We start from the raw sequence: 18755 nt of genomic DNA on the forward strand, positions 1-18755 counted from the left end.
AAGTCTACTAGTAAATGGTTTATAGATTTGAGTCTTACTTCAAAATGCAATAATTTTAGATGTGAAAGCTTACCCATTTTTGATGAAAATTCTGGACTACATTAACACTGAATAAAATATTTATTATTAGCCAGGTGTGGTGACACAGGCTTGTAATGCCAGTACTCCTGAGGCTAATACAGGAGGATTGCAGGTTCAAGGACAGACTCAGCAAGTAGTGATACTCTCATCAACCTAGTGAGATACTTTTTCAAAAATAAAAAAATAGCATTGGGGGTGTAGCTCTATAGTAGAATAACAGTAGGTACAATCCCCAGTACCACACACAAAACAATATATATATACATTTTAAATATCTAATACATATAAAATCTATTGTCACTTTTTCTCCTGTGATGTGAGATTGTTTAATTTTCCTAGCTCTCCAAATGACACAGTTGCAGAACCTCTTTCAGCTGGTCTTGCCTGAAAATAATAACAAAGATTAAAGATATTAGAAATGGACATAGATAGCCCTGGTTAATCCCTTAATCTTGTCACACAAGAAAAACCCACCCTGTTAATAATGAAAAATAAACAGAAACATGATCCTACTAAGACAAGTGATGCTTTAATAATATTACCTGAGAGTCATGATACTTCCATCCTATCATATAATAGATCTGGTATGTGGCAGGAACTGAACCATCCTCATTTCTGTACATTTCTATAAAGATCAATAATGATTAAAGTAAAATACATGCAAGTGGAAAAAACAAACAAAAACAAAACTGATATTTGCTCAATTAAAGTCACCTCCTCTAAAGAGAAATAGGTACTTGGACTGTAGGATTCTTAGAATTTCTCACATAAAAAATTCTTAATACGGAAATAATAAGGAATCTTTAGAAAAAGTTACAGTGCTGCAGGATCTATGTTTTGAGAAGGAAGGACATAAAGTTCAATGGTACCTTAACAAAAAGAAAAAGCAATGGCCATCTAAAGGGAATCAACATGACCTGGCCCAAGCTCCTCAGTGAGACCAAGGTGGAGAAGGCAGTCATCCCCCTTACCTCTGTAAACTGCGGCAGCTGCCAGCATTGTGTTTCGGTGCAGCAGGGATTTTCTATTCCAAGAACAGTTACTTTCACCCATACCTGAAAACATACATGCAGTTCAAGAGAATACAGAGATATCCTGAGTAGCTCGATATTCTAAACTTAATATACCTCATCTAACAGTGTATCTATCGTCAGTTTCTGAGTCATGTAAAATAACATAAATCTCAGTTCACTTTCGGATTTAGCCAGGCTTCTTAGTGATTCTGAAGCAAAACTACTTGAAGTCTCTTGAATATTAAGACAGGCAAAGAAATCACATTTTAGGAGGAAAACCCTACAATGCTTTTTTTGCCAGCAACAGTCTAAAGTAAGCAGATAGGTGACTGGCTCTCCAGGTGAGCCATCAGTACTGACAAGTGCCTTTTGAAGAATACCACATCTCATGCCCCTTTGTGCTGTATTGTCTGAAGGAAGACAGGACAGTGCCTGTCTTGGGAGAGGGCTGTGAGATTCATTAGAAAATACTAAAGATACCAGATATTATGAGATTTTACTAATCCCAGATTAAAAAAGAATTTTTATGTCCATTCTTTCCAGAACTACTTATCTTAATATCGTAAAGTTATTTTTGGACTTCTTTAAAGCTGATGGTTAAAAGGATGTTATTTTGTTCACTAAAAATTAACATATATTTTTCTTTATGTCTATACTTAAAATTGCTTTGAAAAGCCACATTTTAAACCTGCAAACTCAAAATTAAAAAATTTAAAAAACATGAAAGCCCTTTAGGTTCATCTTCATACTAAACTTGACTACACAATCAAATGTCACTTTCTTATTTTAGTTTTTCTTTCACAAATCAGAAAATGAATAAGCTTCTCAATATCAGTATTCTTCAAAAGCTAAAAAATAAACCAGGCGTGCTGACACACACTTGTAATTTCAGCTGAGACAATGAGGCCCTTTGCAACTCAGTGAGACCCTGTTTCAAAATGAAGACTAAAAAAGAGGCCTGTGGGTGTAGCTTGGAGGTAGAATGCTCCCTGGGTTCCATCCCTAGTATTGCAAAAATAAATAAATAAACAAACAGACAAATAAATAAATGTTAAAAAATAAACCTATGAAATTTTCAATAGCTTTATTTTAAAAAATCAAAAAATTTAGCAAGCCAGGTGCGGTGGCACATGCTTGTAATCCCAGCATTGGGGAGGCTGAAAGAGGAGGATCGTGGTTCGTGGACAGCCTCAGCTACATAGTGAGGCCCTTTACAACTCAGTGAGACCCTGTTTCAAAATAAAGAATAAAAAATAAGACTTGGAGGTATGTATAGCTTGGAGATAGAATGCCCCTGAGTTCCATCCCCAGTACCACACACACAAAAAAAATTTTTTTAGCTACAATAACTAAAATGGTTTCTTCTAGCCAATCTCAAAAGGTTCCATTTATTCCCTAAAATAATACATTTTTTATAAACTCATCTGGTATTCTATGGCTTAAAAAGCCTCAATTCGTGAAAAAAATACAGAAACTGGTAGATTAATCATCAAGAAAAGTATGGAACTTATGCTTGCTAACACAAAGCAGCTGGATTATTTCAGACCAATTCCTCTAGGTCTTCAAGAGGGCAGACTAATTAGATGAATTCTACAGGCTTCTGCTGCTAATATTTTAGATGAGATTGGGCACGTTCAGGGTGGTATGGCCGTAGACTGCTGCTAATATTTTAGACTCACTACACAATCTAACTTAAAACCATTTTCCTTGCATAGTGACTATAAACTGCATAGGGACCAACAGTAAACCAGAATAGCCTATCGCAGATGAATACGGTACTTCTTTTCAACTTCCCAGTGCATTAGCTTATTAACACGTTAGACACAGATAACGCCACAGTAAAAACCATATTAAATGTTTTGAATGTAAATCTAAGATGCACTAGAGAGTGTAAAATGCCTCCTAAACAGTCAGTATTTGGATATACTAATATACGAGGTATATACTGTCTCTGCAGGTCTGACCTGGTCAGACATAGTGAAATTCAAGAACATGACTGTACAGTACTGGCAGTAACTCTGCTGACAGAACAGCCCTCTCTTCCCCCATAGTAGAAGCAGTGCCATGCTCTTCTTGTGAAATTAGCACGAAGTGTTGAAAAGAATCAAGACTTCTGATTCACAGACTTATGTAACCTGGAATAAAGTAACTCAATTTCTATTAAGTTCAATTTTAACACCTTTAAAATGAAATAATACTTCATGGCATCTTGGCAAAGTTTACTGAAAAGGATCCAGAAAAACCATTTGTAAAGACTTTGGACTTACTCTGGGTTTTCGGATAACAGAAAAATATCAGCCAGTAACTATTTAAAACTCTCACAGTGTTTTTAAGGTTAAATTCAAATGCTTATTAAGAAAAAATGAAAACCTTATGACGGTTTACTAAGAACAATACTGAGTATTGCCTTAAAAAATAAACAACTGAACTTACCTTAAAACCACTGTGAAAGCCTTGAAAATTTCTCATGTATTCATCAGTTGATATGTAAAACTTGTTTTGTAAAATTAGGTCAATATTCTGGACTTTTTTCTGTGAATTAATAATAATGGCAGCTTAAAAGAGACACACGACAACCACTGAGAAAAAAAGTGTAAGACAAATGTAAAATACCAACTAATATGACAGTAACACCATTTCCAGTCAGCAAAGCTGCACACTCGGAAGTCTCCTAGGCTCCTCCACAACCATCCCATCTCCCTCTGACTTTTTTCCATGATAGAGTGGTTGAGATTTCAAGATACATAAATCACACTGCTTGCCTGGGTTTAAATCCTGGCTCTACTATATGTACTAACTACATCATCTTGTATAGTTATTTAACCTCTCTGTGCTGCCATTTCCTCATACATAAAACACAGATGAACTATGCTAGCTTTAGTCTTACCTTCCTCATAAACAATGCTGGACAGTGAGCTTTCCAACACACTAATATGACCATCTCTCCTCTGTGAAAAACTCTCCAACATACTACAATGCTCGCCTAAAAGAACTCGAGATGAGTCTGATCTTCTACCATTTCCCATCATCTCCCCATTCTATACGCTCAAGGGATACTGAGTTACTGTGGAGTTCTTCTATCAGGAGTGTGACTTTATACCATCCTCTGCCTCCATGACTTTACACCATTCATCCAGCTTGCTTCCACCCTTCATTCTCCTGGCAAACTCATTAGAGCCTAGATGCTGTCTCTTCTGCAGGTTTCCCTGATACCCATGGTGGATTTAGGGTGTTTTTTTTTTTTTCTTGCATGTCTCTCATTTTACAGTTGAAGGCTTGTCTGTTTATTCATGTCCATATTCCTTTCTGTACTAAAATACGAGACCCTTGAGATCAGGAACTCTGTGTTTCTATCACTGGCTCAGGAGTTGGCATATAGTACAGGCTCAATAAGTGTTAAGAATGAATATAATATCAATTAATGTTTATATTTAGCTTGTTACATATCACTTTTACAAGTTATCTTTAGATAATTCCTCTTAATCCCTCCAATAATTAAGAGAGACCAAAACCTCAAATGTGCCAGGAACAGTGGCAAATACCTATAATACCAGCTAACTTGGGAGGCTAAAGCAGGAGGATCATAAGTTCTAGGCCAGGCTGGGCAACTTAGTGAGACCTTATCTCAAAATAAAAGTGAAAAGAACTGAAGATACATCTCAGTGATAGAGTGCTTGCCTTGCCTGTGTGAGACCCCACATTCAATCCCCAGTGCCACAAAAAACAAGAGAAGAACTGACAAAGTCTCCTAAAGGTAAACATAAGGAATAGTTCCTCAAAAGACTTATTTAAAAAGCCTTCGGGGCAGAAGGCATTATAAATTAGAAAAAGGCCAGAGGCAAACTTCTACGAAGCTAGAAATATTTCATAAACTGGTCTGGAAGGTGATTAAAAGTTCAAGCTATACAAACAATGCATCTTACTGAACACAAGTTCAATTTTTAAAAAATGCACACATAGCCAGACGTGGTGGTGCATGCTTGTAATCTCAGTACTTGGAAGACTGAGACAGGAGGATCCCAGGTTCGCAGACAGCTTTAGCAAGTAGTGAGACTCTTAGCAACCTACCAAGACTCTGTTTCAAAATATAAACTAAGAGCCAGGCATAGTGGTGCATATTATAATCCCAACATTTGAGAGGCTGAGACTGGAAGATCAAAGTTTGCTGACAGCCTCAGCTACTTAGTGAGGCCCTCTGCAACTTAGTGAGACCTTGTTTCAAAAATAAAGAATGAAAAATAGGGCTGGAAGTATAGCTCGAAGTTCAAATGCCCCTGGGTTCCATCCCCAACCCCCCAAAAAATAAATAAATAAAAATTAAAAAGTAGAGCAGGGAGGTCAGGTGTGGTGGTGCATGCTTGTAATCCGGGCATTCAGGAGGCTGAGACTGGAGGATCGCAGTTCCCAGACAGGCTCAACTATTTAGCAAGGTCGTTCGTAACTCAGCAAGACCCTGCTTCAAAATTAAAAAGACTAAAAAAATGGGGCTGGGGGTGTAGCTTAGAGGTAGAATGCCACCAGGTTCAATCCTCAGTAGAGTGCGCGCGCGCGCGCACACACGCGCGCGCACACACGCGCGCGCGCACACACACACACACACACACACACACTCACTTATCAAGTATGCAATATAAGACTATGGATTCAAATTAAAACTCCAGACTTAGTGTACACAGCCAAGATGTTTCTTGATACCAAATTTGTTCACCTATAAAATTAGAATATTAGAAAACCTCAGAGAACTATAAGAAGTTTAGGATAAAAAATGAATTTTTAAATCAGTGGGCAATAACCTTTTCCAACTAATGGTCTAACTTCTAGTCTCTTTTCAGTCTTGACATGAATCATAAGCACAGCATTTATTATAGAGCAGAACAAAAATAAATGCTGTATTTGTAGAAAAGTTTTATCATTAGTGTGCCTAAGTGAGAAGTAATCAGCTCATTACCATCTCTCAAGCCTTGGGATGGAAGGGATCTAGACAGGTCTAAAATTTTTTAACCTACTCATCTCTACCAAAATTCTCCATTACTCCATCTCTGCCTCTATACCAGGGACATGTCATCAACAACTGCTTTACTTCCAAAATCATTAATTAAACATCCCATTTTCTGATCATTATCTTTCTGTTCTTCCACATGTTTAGGTATTTCAGCCACCACCACTCTCTGACTGCTTTTGGGATTGCTGATATCCAGATCTTTCTTCCAATTTATGAGTTCACATCCCCCCAAACACACGTCTCCTCCTCTAGTTGTTTTTCAGCATATTATTTCTATTACATTCCTGAGTTATCTTTGCTTTTTGTCTTTTTGTCATTCCCATCTTGCAAAACCCCAAACCAAACTAACACAACTACCTGCTTATTTGTGCCTAATCCTGGGCAGCCAACGACTGTTGACTTAACTGACCAACTTCAACTGTGCCCTTCAAACTCTCTAATTTTTCTCTGGTTAATTCACCCTCCCAGTCTCTCCAAAGACTATTTCAATAATTTCCACATAATTCTTAAACTTCTGACCCTTTCATTCTCCACATATGGTATTATTCCCTGACTGACAAAGAAAACAGACCCATGAGGTTGAAACTTTCTGTTATCAAGCATAAACACCTACACTGCTTAGGACTAGCCTTTCTCCTTTCTTTTTTTTTTTTTTTTTTTTTTGGTGGTACTGGGGGTGGAACCCAGAGGCTTTCTACCTCCGGGCTATACTCCCAGATCCATTTTCTATTTTATTTGGAAACAGGGTCTCACTAAGTTGCTGAGAGCCTCACTAAGTAGCTGAGGCTGGCTTCGAATCTGCGCAATCCTCCTGTCTCAGCCTCCTAAGCCCGGGGATTACAAGCGTGTGCCACCACGCCCGGCTTCTCCTTTCCTTTTTTAAACCCACAGTCAACTCTATCTCTTGGCCTTCTTTTTTGAATACTGTTTATACAAATGACTCTGGAACTTTTTTTTTTTTTTTTTTTTTGCAGTACTGGGGTTTGAATCCAGGGTCATTCTACCTCTGAGCTACACCCCCAGACCTATTTTTTATTCTTTACTTTTGAAATAGGGTCTCACTAAGTTGCAAAGGGCTTCACTAAGTAGCTGAGTCTGACCACAAACTTGCGATCCCCCGTCTCAGCCTCCCAAGTACTGAGATTACAAGCCTGCACCACCATGCCTGGCTGATTTAGGATTTTTTAATCATTCCAGCAGCTTCCACTAAGCTACCTGCTCATATACCCAGCTGCCTAGCTGACATTTCTCAAGCACTTTATATTCCATACATACATATAGCAACACAAGAGCTGTTCCTGCCCATCCACACCTGGGTCTTCTACTGTTTCCTCTCTCTTCGAAGGGCACCGCTCATCTGATGATGAGCCCAAAACTCAGCAGTTATTTTTGAAACATTTCTGTCCTTCATCTGCCCACATCTAATCCATTAGCAAGAACTGTCAGATTTTCCCCCTAAATATCTCTGGAACCATTCATTTCTATTTCCATTGCCACTCTTCTAGTCCAAACCACTACCATCCCTTCCAAGCTTACTGCAGTGAGTCTCCCTCCTAGTTTACTAGCAATTAATTCTTTCAAAATATAAATCTGATATTGTGACCCATTCCCTTTCCCCCTAGTATGCCTCACAGGGTATTTTAAGATAAAGTTGCACAAAGCATAACATGGCCTGTGAATTTCTGCTGCATAACCTCTGGCTCCCATTCACCCACCAATCCATGTAATTCATCATATAAACAGAATAAAGACAAACCATCACTCTCACTCTATTGTGCTTAGACCTGAGATGACACTGTTGTTAGAGTCACTGATGTGTAATACCACCCTTAAATACACCCTTTGAGAAAATTCTGCCATCTTTCTAGAAGCAGCCATGGTACTGTCTGTCTCTATTTGGCAGCACTGACTAAAATTCTAGTATAAAAGTTATCTTTGTGACAATGTCTGTCACAAAGTGTGGTGACTGTTGTGTGTCTCCTTTATTTGACATCATAAGCTCCATGAAGACAGTCTGCTTTCTCCTCACCAATTCTTAGTGCTTACTTAAATGTCTACCATAGAGTGGACTCTCAAAATATGCCTTTTAAATGCAATCTAAAAATTCATTAAAATGCTTACCTTGTAAATCTTCCATCAATTCAAACATTCCAGGATAGTTAACTTGAATTTCATCGGTATCCTAGTTAAAAAGAAAAATAAATATTCCTTAGATGTTCATCATAAAAAATTCCAGGGTTGAGAAAGGGCCGTAGAGATTTCCCAAAGCAATCTCTCATAATAAGCAGAAACTTCTCCTTATAATACTTTTCACAGACATTACTTGGCTTATACCTGATTTAAGATCTCGCTGGGTGTGATGGTACACACTTGTAATCCCAGTACTTGGGAGGCCGAGACAGGAGGATCACAGGTTTGCAGCCAGCCTCAGCAACTTAGTAATACCCTCTACAACTTAGTGAGACCCTGTTTCAAAATTAAAAATAAAATAGGGCCGGGGTATAACTCAGAGGCAGAATGACCCTGAATTTAACTTCTAGCATATACACATACAAAAGATTTCATATGGCTGAATAAAAAAGTTCCCCCATTGTGAGAGAAATCTTCACAAAACCCTAACAACTGATTCTAGCTCTCTCCTTGGGAACAACAAATAACCCTACTGTATATTCTACAAGTCATCACTCTCTTCTCGAAGTTTTAAGAATTCTTCCAGGAGACTTCCGGGAGGATGGCAACTGAGAAAAGCAGCATATACAAGTCCCGCTAACAAGTGATCTCTATTGCCACAAAATCAGCACTTTTCATAGCTAGAAAACACCATCAGCAGATAAACAAAAACTGTAAATATAAGGGACAGAGAAAAAGAAGACTAACCATTATTCTCCTCAAACTATATCGTGAAAGAGAAAAAACCGGGACTCTCCCAAATAAATACATCTTATGAAGCCAACATCACACTATTACCCAAACCGAATAAAAGACAGTTCAAGGAAGGAAAACTACAGGCCTATATCTCTGATGAACTTGGATGTAAAACTATTAAACAAAATACTAGCAACACGCATTCAAAACCACATCAAGAAAATCATACACCATGACCAGGTAGGGTTCATCCAAGGGATGCAAGGCTGGTTCAATATACGAAAATCAATCCATGTAATTCACCATAGAAACAGAATCAAAGACAAAAATCACATGATCATTTCAATAGATGCTGAAAAAGCATTTGATAAAATTCAATATCCATTTATGATAAAAACACTGCAGAGAATTAGAATAGAAGGAACATATCTCATCATTATTAAGGCAATCTACAATAAGCCCACTGCCAACATCTTTGGAGAAAAACTTCAAAAATTCCCCCTAAAGACAGGAAGGAGACAAGGATGTCCATTATCACCTCTTCTCTTCAATATAGTACTAGAGACTATAGCCAGAGCAAAAGACAGAAAAGGAAATCAAAGGAGTACATATAAGAAAAGAACTCGAACTTTCACTATTTGCAGATGACATGATACTATATTTGGAAAACACAACAAACTCAACCAAAAGGCTTATAGAACTGATCAACAAATTCAGCAAAGTATCTGGATACAAAATCAGTATTAAAAACTCAGAAGCTTTTCTGTACACCAACCATAAATAGACTGAAAAAGAAATTCAGAAAACACTTCCACTCAGGATCTCCCACAAAAAAATAAAATACTTAGGAATAATATTGACCAAGAAGGTAAAAGATCTCTTCAAAGAAAAGTATAAAACACTGAAAAAAGAAATCGAATAAGATCTTAGAAGATGGAAGGATCTTCCATGTTCATGGATTGGCAGAATAAATATCATTAAAATGGCCATCCTTCCAAAAGTGATCTACAGATTCAACACAATGCCCATTAAACTATCAACATCATTCCTCACACACATAGAAAAATCAGTCCTTAAATTTATCTGGAATAACAAAAAGCCCAGAATAGCCAAAGTAGTTCTCAGCAACAAAAACCATGCAGGAGGAATCACAATACCGGACTTTAAACTATACTACAAAGCCACTGTAATAAAAACAGCATGGTACTGGCACAAAAACAGATACATAGACCAATGGAACAGAATAGAAGACCCAGAAACAAGTCCACACACTTTCAGCCAATTGATTTTTGACAAAGGGGCCAAAAACATACACTGGAAGAAAGTCTATTCAACAAATGGTGTTGGCAAAACTGGTAACCATAGGCAGAAAATTGGAAATTAATCCCACTTTCTCATCCTTCACAAGAGCCAACTCAAGATGGATCAAAGATTTGGAAATCAAACCAGAGACCTTGAAGCTCCTTGAAGAGGGCATAGGTCCAACACTGCAACACATAGGCACAGATAAACACTTTCTCAACAAGAACCCAAAGGGACAACAAATTAAAACGTGAATCAATACATGGGATTGCATGAAACTGAAGAGCTTCTGTTCAGCAAAGTAAACTGTCAAGAACCTCAACCAAAAGGCAACAGAATGGGAGAAGATTTTTGCCACCTACCCCTTTTACATTTTGCCTTATATAATTTGGTTTATGTTTTTGTATTCTGAACATATTGGTCAATAAGATTTCCTCGAAGGAGGTGCAGTGAGTGAGCAAAAATGTCAAACCCTTTCCAGATTACTGATAACACATACAATTTTCTACCTCTCTATTGAGAACTGAACCCAGGGAGTTCTACCTCCAAGCTACAACCTGAGCCCTTTTTATTTATTTTGAAACAGATCTTGCTAAGTTGCTCAGTATGTCCTCAAACCTATAATCCTCTTGTCTCAGCCTCCGAAATACTGAGATTACAGGTGTGAGCTCAGTTTTCTATAATTATTTATTTTTGTGGTACTGGGGATGGAACCCAGAGGCTTTCTACCTCCAGGCCTATTTTATATTTTACTTGGAAATAGGGTCTCATTAAATTGCTGAGAGCCTCACTAAGTAACTGAAGCTGGCTTTGAACCTTGCTCAATCCTCCTGTTTTAGCCTCCCAAGTATCAGTTTTCTATCTTTAAAGGAGAAGTTGTGTCTGAACTATACAATTCATGTGTTACATGGTCTTCCTGGTAGTTACCACAGTCAGTGTATTAAAGCCAGCTCTTCCAAGCAGATGTCCTAGGTCATTGACAGCAGTGAAAGGAGAAATGTGTGGAGAAAATCCTCCTTCCCTTTCTGTTTCTGCTAACTGTAATGAACACCGAAGTTCATAAAGCGTGTCGCCTCCAAACATTGCACCAACAAACACTCCATCTGGTTTTAAGACGTAATGAATCTGTAATAAATACAAGACAAAAAACTATTTAAATATTTACATATAAAAATGGTAAAAGAATATATGATGTCCTAAATCAGCATTTTATGACTCCAATCTTATTTTGTCAAATTAATTTTGGATAGTCATTTCTGTGTGATGTAGTTGTAAAGACTACATAAATAAAAAAAAGCCCTCTTTTTTATTCTTTATTTTGAAACAGGGTCTCACTGAGTTGCAAAGAGCCTCAATAAGTAGCTGAGTCTCTCCGCAAACCACAATCCTCCTGTCTCAGACTTCCCAATGCTGCGATTACAAGTGCGCGGCACCACACCCAGCTTCAAAGTTTATACTAGATACAACTTGCTTTCATAGTCAGAAAATACTGAAAGAAAAAGAAATTTAAGTGTGGAAGACTTAAAATCACAATCCTCCCAGTGTCTGTGCCTCTAAAATGTCATTTTGTAATTACTTCCATAAGAGATGGAGTCTCTTTCCCTTTTCCTTGAATCTGGGCTGACCAAGAGAAGTAGCAGGAGTGAGAGTACACTAGTTTCCAAATGGCCTTGTAGGCTTCCACCTGCTCTCTTGGAGCCTTGCCCAGCGACCACACTGTGAACAAGCCTGAGCTAGCCGGGCAGAGGATGAGAGAGATGTGCAGCAGAGATCAGCCACTTGTTCCAGTGGAGGCCATCCTAAAACAGCTGACTTCCAATCTGGCTGATGATCAGACACGCGTAAGCCAAGCCAGATCCAGAAGAATTTCCTAGCTAAATCAGCCAATGTGCCAACCCACAAAAGTGTAGGCTAAGTAAAGTAGTTGTATTAAGCTATTAAATTGGAATGATTTTTTTATGCAGAAAAAGCTAGTCTAAAGAAAAATCATGATTCACAGCATCAACCAGTGGATGTTAGATTTAGGAAGTAATTTATTTTTAAGTTTAATAAAACATCTTAATTGATAACAAACAAAACAGTGGTCACACTGAATTTCACAATCAGAATTGTTTACTTGGTGATTCTCTTAACCTAGAATTTGTATTAAACTTTCTTTCTTAACCTACAATCTGTAATTAATCTTTTTTTTTCTTGGAGGCAGTGAGGATTGATTTCAGGGGCATTCTACTTCTGAGCTACGCCCCCAGCCCTTTTAGGTTGAAATAGAGTCTTGTTAGGATGCTGAGAGTCCCGTTAAGTAGTTGGCTAGGTTAGTCTTGAACCTGAGATCCTTCTGTCTCAGCCTCCCAAGTTCTAGAATTACAGGCATGTGGCACCATGCCTGGTTTAGTACGCATGCACGTGTATGGTACTGGGGACTGAACCAAGGAATCTCTGAGTTATACCCATAGCCCTATTTTATTTATTTATTTATTTTAATTTTTTTTGCGGGTCTCAGGATGGAACCCAGGGGCATTCGACCTCCGAGAAACACTACCTGCCCTATTTTTTTTTTAATTCTTTATTTTGAAATAGGGTCTCACTAAATCGAGGAGGGCCTCACTAAATAGCTGAGGCTGTCTGCATACCGTAATCCTCCAGTCTCAGCCTCCCAAATGCTGGGATTACAAGCATGCACCACCATGCCCGGCTTTAATTTGAATTTTGAAACAGGGTCTCACTTAGTTATTGAGGCTGGTTTTGAACTTGTGTTTCTCCTGCCTCAGCCTCCCAAATACTGGGATTATAGGCATGTGCCACTAGACCCGGCTCTGGCTTAGTTTAGACTATTCTCAACAATAAGGACAAATGGGAATTCTGAAGTTAATGAGAACTCACATCACAGTAAGCTCAGCTCTTCTAAGCAATGCATGTTTTAAATTCATATTTAATGTATTATGAAACACAGTAGTATACAAACAAACCAACTAAAATTCTTGGTCTCTTCCCTTATGCCTCTTCAGTGTTACTTCCATCTCTTGTCACTCAACTCTATTACATCAAGTACCTAAGATTTAGCCCTCAGCTACCTGCAGCCCCTCTTTACCTCACAGGTCTTATCAACATCTATGACTTCTCAAGGCTGACCTTCCAATCTCTATCTTCAGACTGGACATCTTCCCAGAACTCCAAGCTCATCTGCAACTGCCATCTTCATGGGCATGTGTCTCTCACAACGCCCCACTCTGTACAGTAAAACATCTATTCTCAAATCAACTTCCCCTTTCGGTTATATTTTGCTTAATTTCCATCTTCTATTCCCTTTATCTATCATCATTATCATTTCCCCCCTCTATTTTTACTAATATTCCGGTAGGCATCCTGAATCAGAATGTTATATGAGCTTTGTGTCTTCCTTCTTTTTTATTCAGAGCAAACACACTCCTGAATGTTGATTCTCTGCAGAGTCCTAGAAACCTTTCCTTTTTTTTTTTTTTGTGGAACTGGGGCTGGAACCCCGGGGCTTTTCTACCTCTGGGCTATACTCCTAGACCTATTTTATACTTTATTTGGTAACAGGGTCTCACTAAGTTGCTGAGAGCCTCACTAAGTAGCTGAGGCTGGCTTCAAACCTCTGTGATCCTCCTGTTTCAGCCTCCCAAGCGCTGGGATTACAATCGTGCGCCACCACGCCTGTCTTCCTTTCATTTTAACTCCTATCATGTCACCTAGGCTTGTTTCCCTCAAGCTTGGACCTTTAGAACAATCTCCCTTCAAATTAACCAATTTCACTATGCTCTAGTTTTCTAAGAAATGAAATATATTTTGTAGGATTAACTCGCATATAAAACAGAACACAGTAACCAGCAAATAATATGTGCCTAGCTATTATGGGGATTATTATACTGCCCTGCAAGCTTTTCAATCATGTCATATTCCTCTTCAAAGTTCTTCAGCAGCTCTGAATTAAGTAAAAAATAAAATCCAGCTTCCTAACCTGGCACCTAAATTCCTTCTGTATGCGGTCTCAACGTACCTCGTGGTCTCAACATACCTGTCTCCTAGCATGACTAACTTTGCAAATGTTTCGTCTGTTGCTTCATGCTGCTGAGGCTCTTGTATCGCCCAAGTATGCTACGTTTCTGCTTAACTGGAAGGCCTTCCCAATTCAAACCTCATTTACCCTCTAAAGATCTGCTGAAGTAATTTTTTTCCCTTACTGCTTTCCTAGACAATTCCAAGCCACAGTGATCTCTTTCCCTCCTTTGAACACATACTTTTTACCTAGTCCTCACTAAAAAATGTGAATTATCAGGCATTCATCTAGCACAAAGTATTAGGCGTGGAGAAGATACAATATGAACAAATACCTTCTTACACAGAGAGTTTTACAGGCAAAAAGGGACAGAAGGAAATCACAAAGAAAATGTCTTTTTAATCAATATTATTTTTCACAGTTACTAAGTATTTCCTAAATATTCAAAAGTTACTTTCATAATAGATTTCTTGAAAATTTCAACGAAAGAAATCGCTGTCCATATTTATATGCCAAAGGGCACCAAGAAATAATAAATACTTGATTTGATTTCATTGTCATGCCCATAATGGGAAAATCTTTAAGTTTCTAATAAAATAATGCAGAATAGTAGAATCAATCTGTTTTTCTCACCTGTTCAAGTGCTCTAGGAAGGTCATTCACCCAGTGCAAACTAAAATGTAGAAACACATACTTGCTTTAACTTAAGTAGTATAATTACCACTAGTATGATAAGTCCCCCAAAAGATATTAATTTTGAAGTCTGAAATTACATAAAAAAACCACTGATTATTTTCATACAAACTTTAAATAACAGACATTTCTAGGCTGAAATCTTCTGTCACAATACAAAATTCTCTCATATCAGTATATCATTTTGCCTGAGTAAAACTGAATCTAGTTGTTCATCATTTAATAAAATAAAAATAAAATAAAAGCCATTCCTACTTAGCATTTCATCCAAATAATTGTACTCATTTTTCTTTTGCGGGTCTGGGGATGAAATCCAGAGGCTTCAACCTCCAAGCTACACCCTCTGCCCAATTTCTTATTCTTTATTTTGAAACAGGGTCTCACCGAGTTGCAAAGGGCCTCACTAGGTAGCTGAGGCTGTCCGCAAACCGCGATCCTCCTGTCTTAGCCTCCCAAATGCTGGGATTACAAGCACGCGCCACCACGCCCAGTTAATGGTACTCTTAATATCTTATTTGAAGTACAAAACAAGTATCTGATAACATGTTCAAAGAAGTTCATCAATTAAATAACTAGAGAAATACAGTATATAGTATCATAAGTCCTACTTTCTTAGAAAAAATAAAAATCAGATTTAAAATTTTCCTTAAATAGCAATCTTCATCAAGAGCTTGACTAAGTTTTCTAATAAAATGCCACTTTTTTCATTATTATTATTATTATTATTTTTTTTTTTTTGGTGGTACTGGGGTTCCTGGAAGCCCTTCTACCTCCGGGCTACACTCCCAGACCTATTTTTACATTTTTATTTGGAAACAGGGTCTCCTAAGCCAGCGTGTGCACGCAGCTGGCTTTGAACCTGCGCGATCCTCCTGTCTCTGCCTCCCAAGCGCGGGGATTACAAGCGTGCGCCACCACGCCCGGCTTTTTTCATTATTTTTTATGAATGTTTTTAAGTTTTAGAAATTGAACTCAGGGGCATTCTACCTCCAAGCTACAACCCTAGCCCTATTTTTATTCATTATTTTGAAACAGGTCTAAGTTGTGGAGGGCATAAGTAGCTGAGGCTGGATGCAAACCTATGATCTTCCTATTTCAGCCTCTCAAGTACTGGGATTACAAGTGTGCACCACCATGCCCAGTTAGGTTCTAATTTTTTTAAAGCAATTTTTAAGTTCACAGCTAAATTGAGAGGAAGGTATATAGATTTCCCACATGACCCAATCCTTACCAAACTGTGATGGCTGGTCACCATAAAAACAATTACCAAAAGGTCTGACTAGGATATGGAGAGCACAACAAATCTTTGAAAGAAACACTATCAAAAGACATAAGATGGGGTGTGGTGGCACATGTCTATAATCCCAGTACTTGGGAGGCTAAGACAGGAGGATTGCAGGTTTCTGTCCAGCTTCAGTAAGTTAGCAAGGACCTCAGCAATGTAAGGATACTATTTCAAAATATAAAATAAAAATTGGGCTGAGTATAGTTTGGAGAAAGAATGCTCCTGGGTTCAAACCTTAGTACCACCAAAAAACCAAAAAACAAAACAAAACAAAAAAAAGAAGATGCCATAAAGAATATTTTATTTGTTCTATTAGACTCTGAGATCCCTGTCTGAACTCAGGTTTGTATTCCCCCAAAGCATCTAGCTCAATACCTTATATATTATAAACTATTCAATAAATATTTATAGTATAAACATGTGATAAGTAAACAGTAAACTTGAAGATTACATTAATGTAAAGAAGAATTAAAGTTAAAGGAAACACTAGCATTCTTTTATTTGCCAGACTATAATAAGAGTGCTCTAATACTTGAAAACTGGAGCCAATATGTATACTCTTTCAAATTCCTGTACCATTAGTATCAATTACAGAATACTAATGTACATTGGGGGAAAATGCCCTTCTTTTACAGATGTGCTTTAGCAAGTTGTAGAAAGTTGGAGAGAAAAATAAAATTGAGGAAGCCAGGCATGGTGGCACACGCTTGTAATCCTATCATTCAGGAGGCTGAGACTGAAGATCACGGTTCACGGACAGCCTCAGCTACTTAGGACTCAGTGAGACCCTGTTTCAAAAATAAAGACTAAAAACAAAAAGAAAAAAAAAGCTGAGGCACTATATTTAGAGTCTGTAAATTAAGATGATTAGTTTTTTAGTTTTTAAAAGTTACTAAGCATTGACTTTATTATTTTCTCTACAGCATAAAACTTTATTGCATAAATCATCAATTTAAAACATATATATTTTTAATTGGTACTAAGAATTAAACAAAAAGGTCTTCTATGTCCAAGCTACACCCCTAGCCCTATTTTATTATTAATTTGAAATGGTCTCACTAGGCTGATGAGTCTCACTCCTTGCTGAGGCTGTCCTTGAACCTGTGATCCTCCTGTCTCAGCTTCCCAAGTATTAGGATTGTAAGTGTGCACCACCGGGGTGGACCGGCTTATACACTCCAGCCTTATTTTTTTATTTTTTGAAACAGGGTCTTACTGAGTTGCAAAGGCCTCACTAAGTAGTAGCTGAGACTGTCCGAGAATCATGATCCTCCTGTCTCAGCCTCACAAATGCTGGGATTACAAGCATGCACTACCACACTTGGTTCTAACATATATTTTAAAAGTGGATTTACCAACCTTAAACTGCTTACCACCAAGTCAAATGTATTTTCTCGGAATGGAAGGAATTCTTCATCAGCTAAAACACTGACAGTAGGAATTTCTGTTTCTAAGGAATTTTTCTAAAGGTAAAAAATAAAAGATTAGCTATGTACATGCATATTTTTATTACATTACACCTCATTATGATATGTAATTGCAATGCATCAATAAAATAATTTAAAAAAATAAAAGGCCAAAACATATTTATATAGTCTTGAATACTAACAAAGTCATTGTTAAACTTAACACTGTTAAGTTAACTGTTAAGTTAACTAATTGAAGTTAATGGTATAGTCACTTCAATTTCTCTCTTCACAAAAGGAAGTGGCCAGGCATGGTAGTGCAGACCTGTAATCCCAGTAATTGGGAGGCTAAGACAGAAAGATCGCAGGTTCAAACCCAGCCTCAATAACTTAGTGAGACTCTCAGCAATCTAGCAACCGTTTGAAAATAAAAATTAAAAAAGGCTGGGGGTGTAGCTTGGATGCTCCAGAATGCCTCGGATTTCAATCTCTAGTACCACACACACAAAAATCAGCACATAGAAAATACTCAAAAAAATAAACTGGGGGAAATGTTAGTAATATACATGATGGAGGATTAATATCCCTAAAACTCAAGCTCTTATAAACAACCGAGAATATGAACATGTGGAGCTGGAGCCAGGCATGGTGGCACATGCTAAAACAAGGAGGTTCAGGGCCAGCCTCAGATACTTAGTAAGGTCCTCCAAACCTTTGTGAGACCCTGTTTCAAAATAAAGAATAAAAAACAGGGCTAGGGATATAGCTCAGAATAGAATGTCCCTGGATTCAATCATCAACACACTCACACACACACACACACATACACACACACACACACACACACACACACACACACACAGAGAACGTGTGAAGGCTATAGTCAATAAAAGTATAGGCATGACACAAAATTATTTACAAATGACTGAGAAACAGCAATAGGCAGCCAGGGGTGGTGGCCCACGCTTGATATGTCTGCATTGGGAGGCTGAGACAGGAAGATCAGACGATTGTAGCCAGCCTCAGCTATTTAGTGAGGCCCTCTACAACTCAGTGAGATCCAATTTCAAAATAAAGAATAAAAACTAGG

General features: G+C 37.9%; 1 protein-coding gene across 1 annotated transcript in view; it reads right to left on the reverse strand.

Annotated features, from left to right (window-relative positions):
* Window positions 1-378: 378 nt before the first annotated feature.
* NDUFAF5 (NADH:ubiquinone oxidoreductase complex assembly factor 5) overlaps window positions 379-18755 on the reverse strand; it is a gene marked incomplete at both ends in the record, with an annotated part of 30152 nt that continues 11775 nt past the window's right edge. Inside the window, 7 exons of the mRNA XM_080716777.1 lie at window positions 379-465; window positions 624-706; window positions 1053-1136; window positions 8218-8278; window positions 11191-11388; window positions 14915-14954; window positions 17619-17722. Coding sequence (XP_080572903.1) covers window positions 379-465; window positions 624-706; window positions 1053-1136; window positions 8218-8278; window positions 11191-11388; window positions 14915-14954; window positions 17619-17722 — 657 coding nt within the window. The remainder of the gene's footprint in view (window positions 466-623; window positions 707-1052; window positions 1137-8217; window positions 8279-11190; window positions 11389-14914; window positions 14955-17618; window positions 17723-18755) is intronic.

Source organism: Muscardinus avellanarius (assembly GCF_963383645.1).
Source record: "Muscardinus avellanarius genome assembly, chromosome: 19".
NCBI lineage: Eukaryota > Metazoa > Chordata > Mammalia > Rodentia > Gliridae > Muscardinus > Muscardinus avellanarius.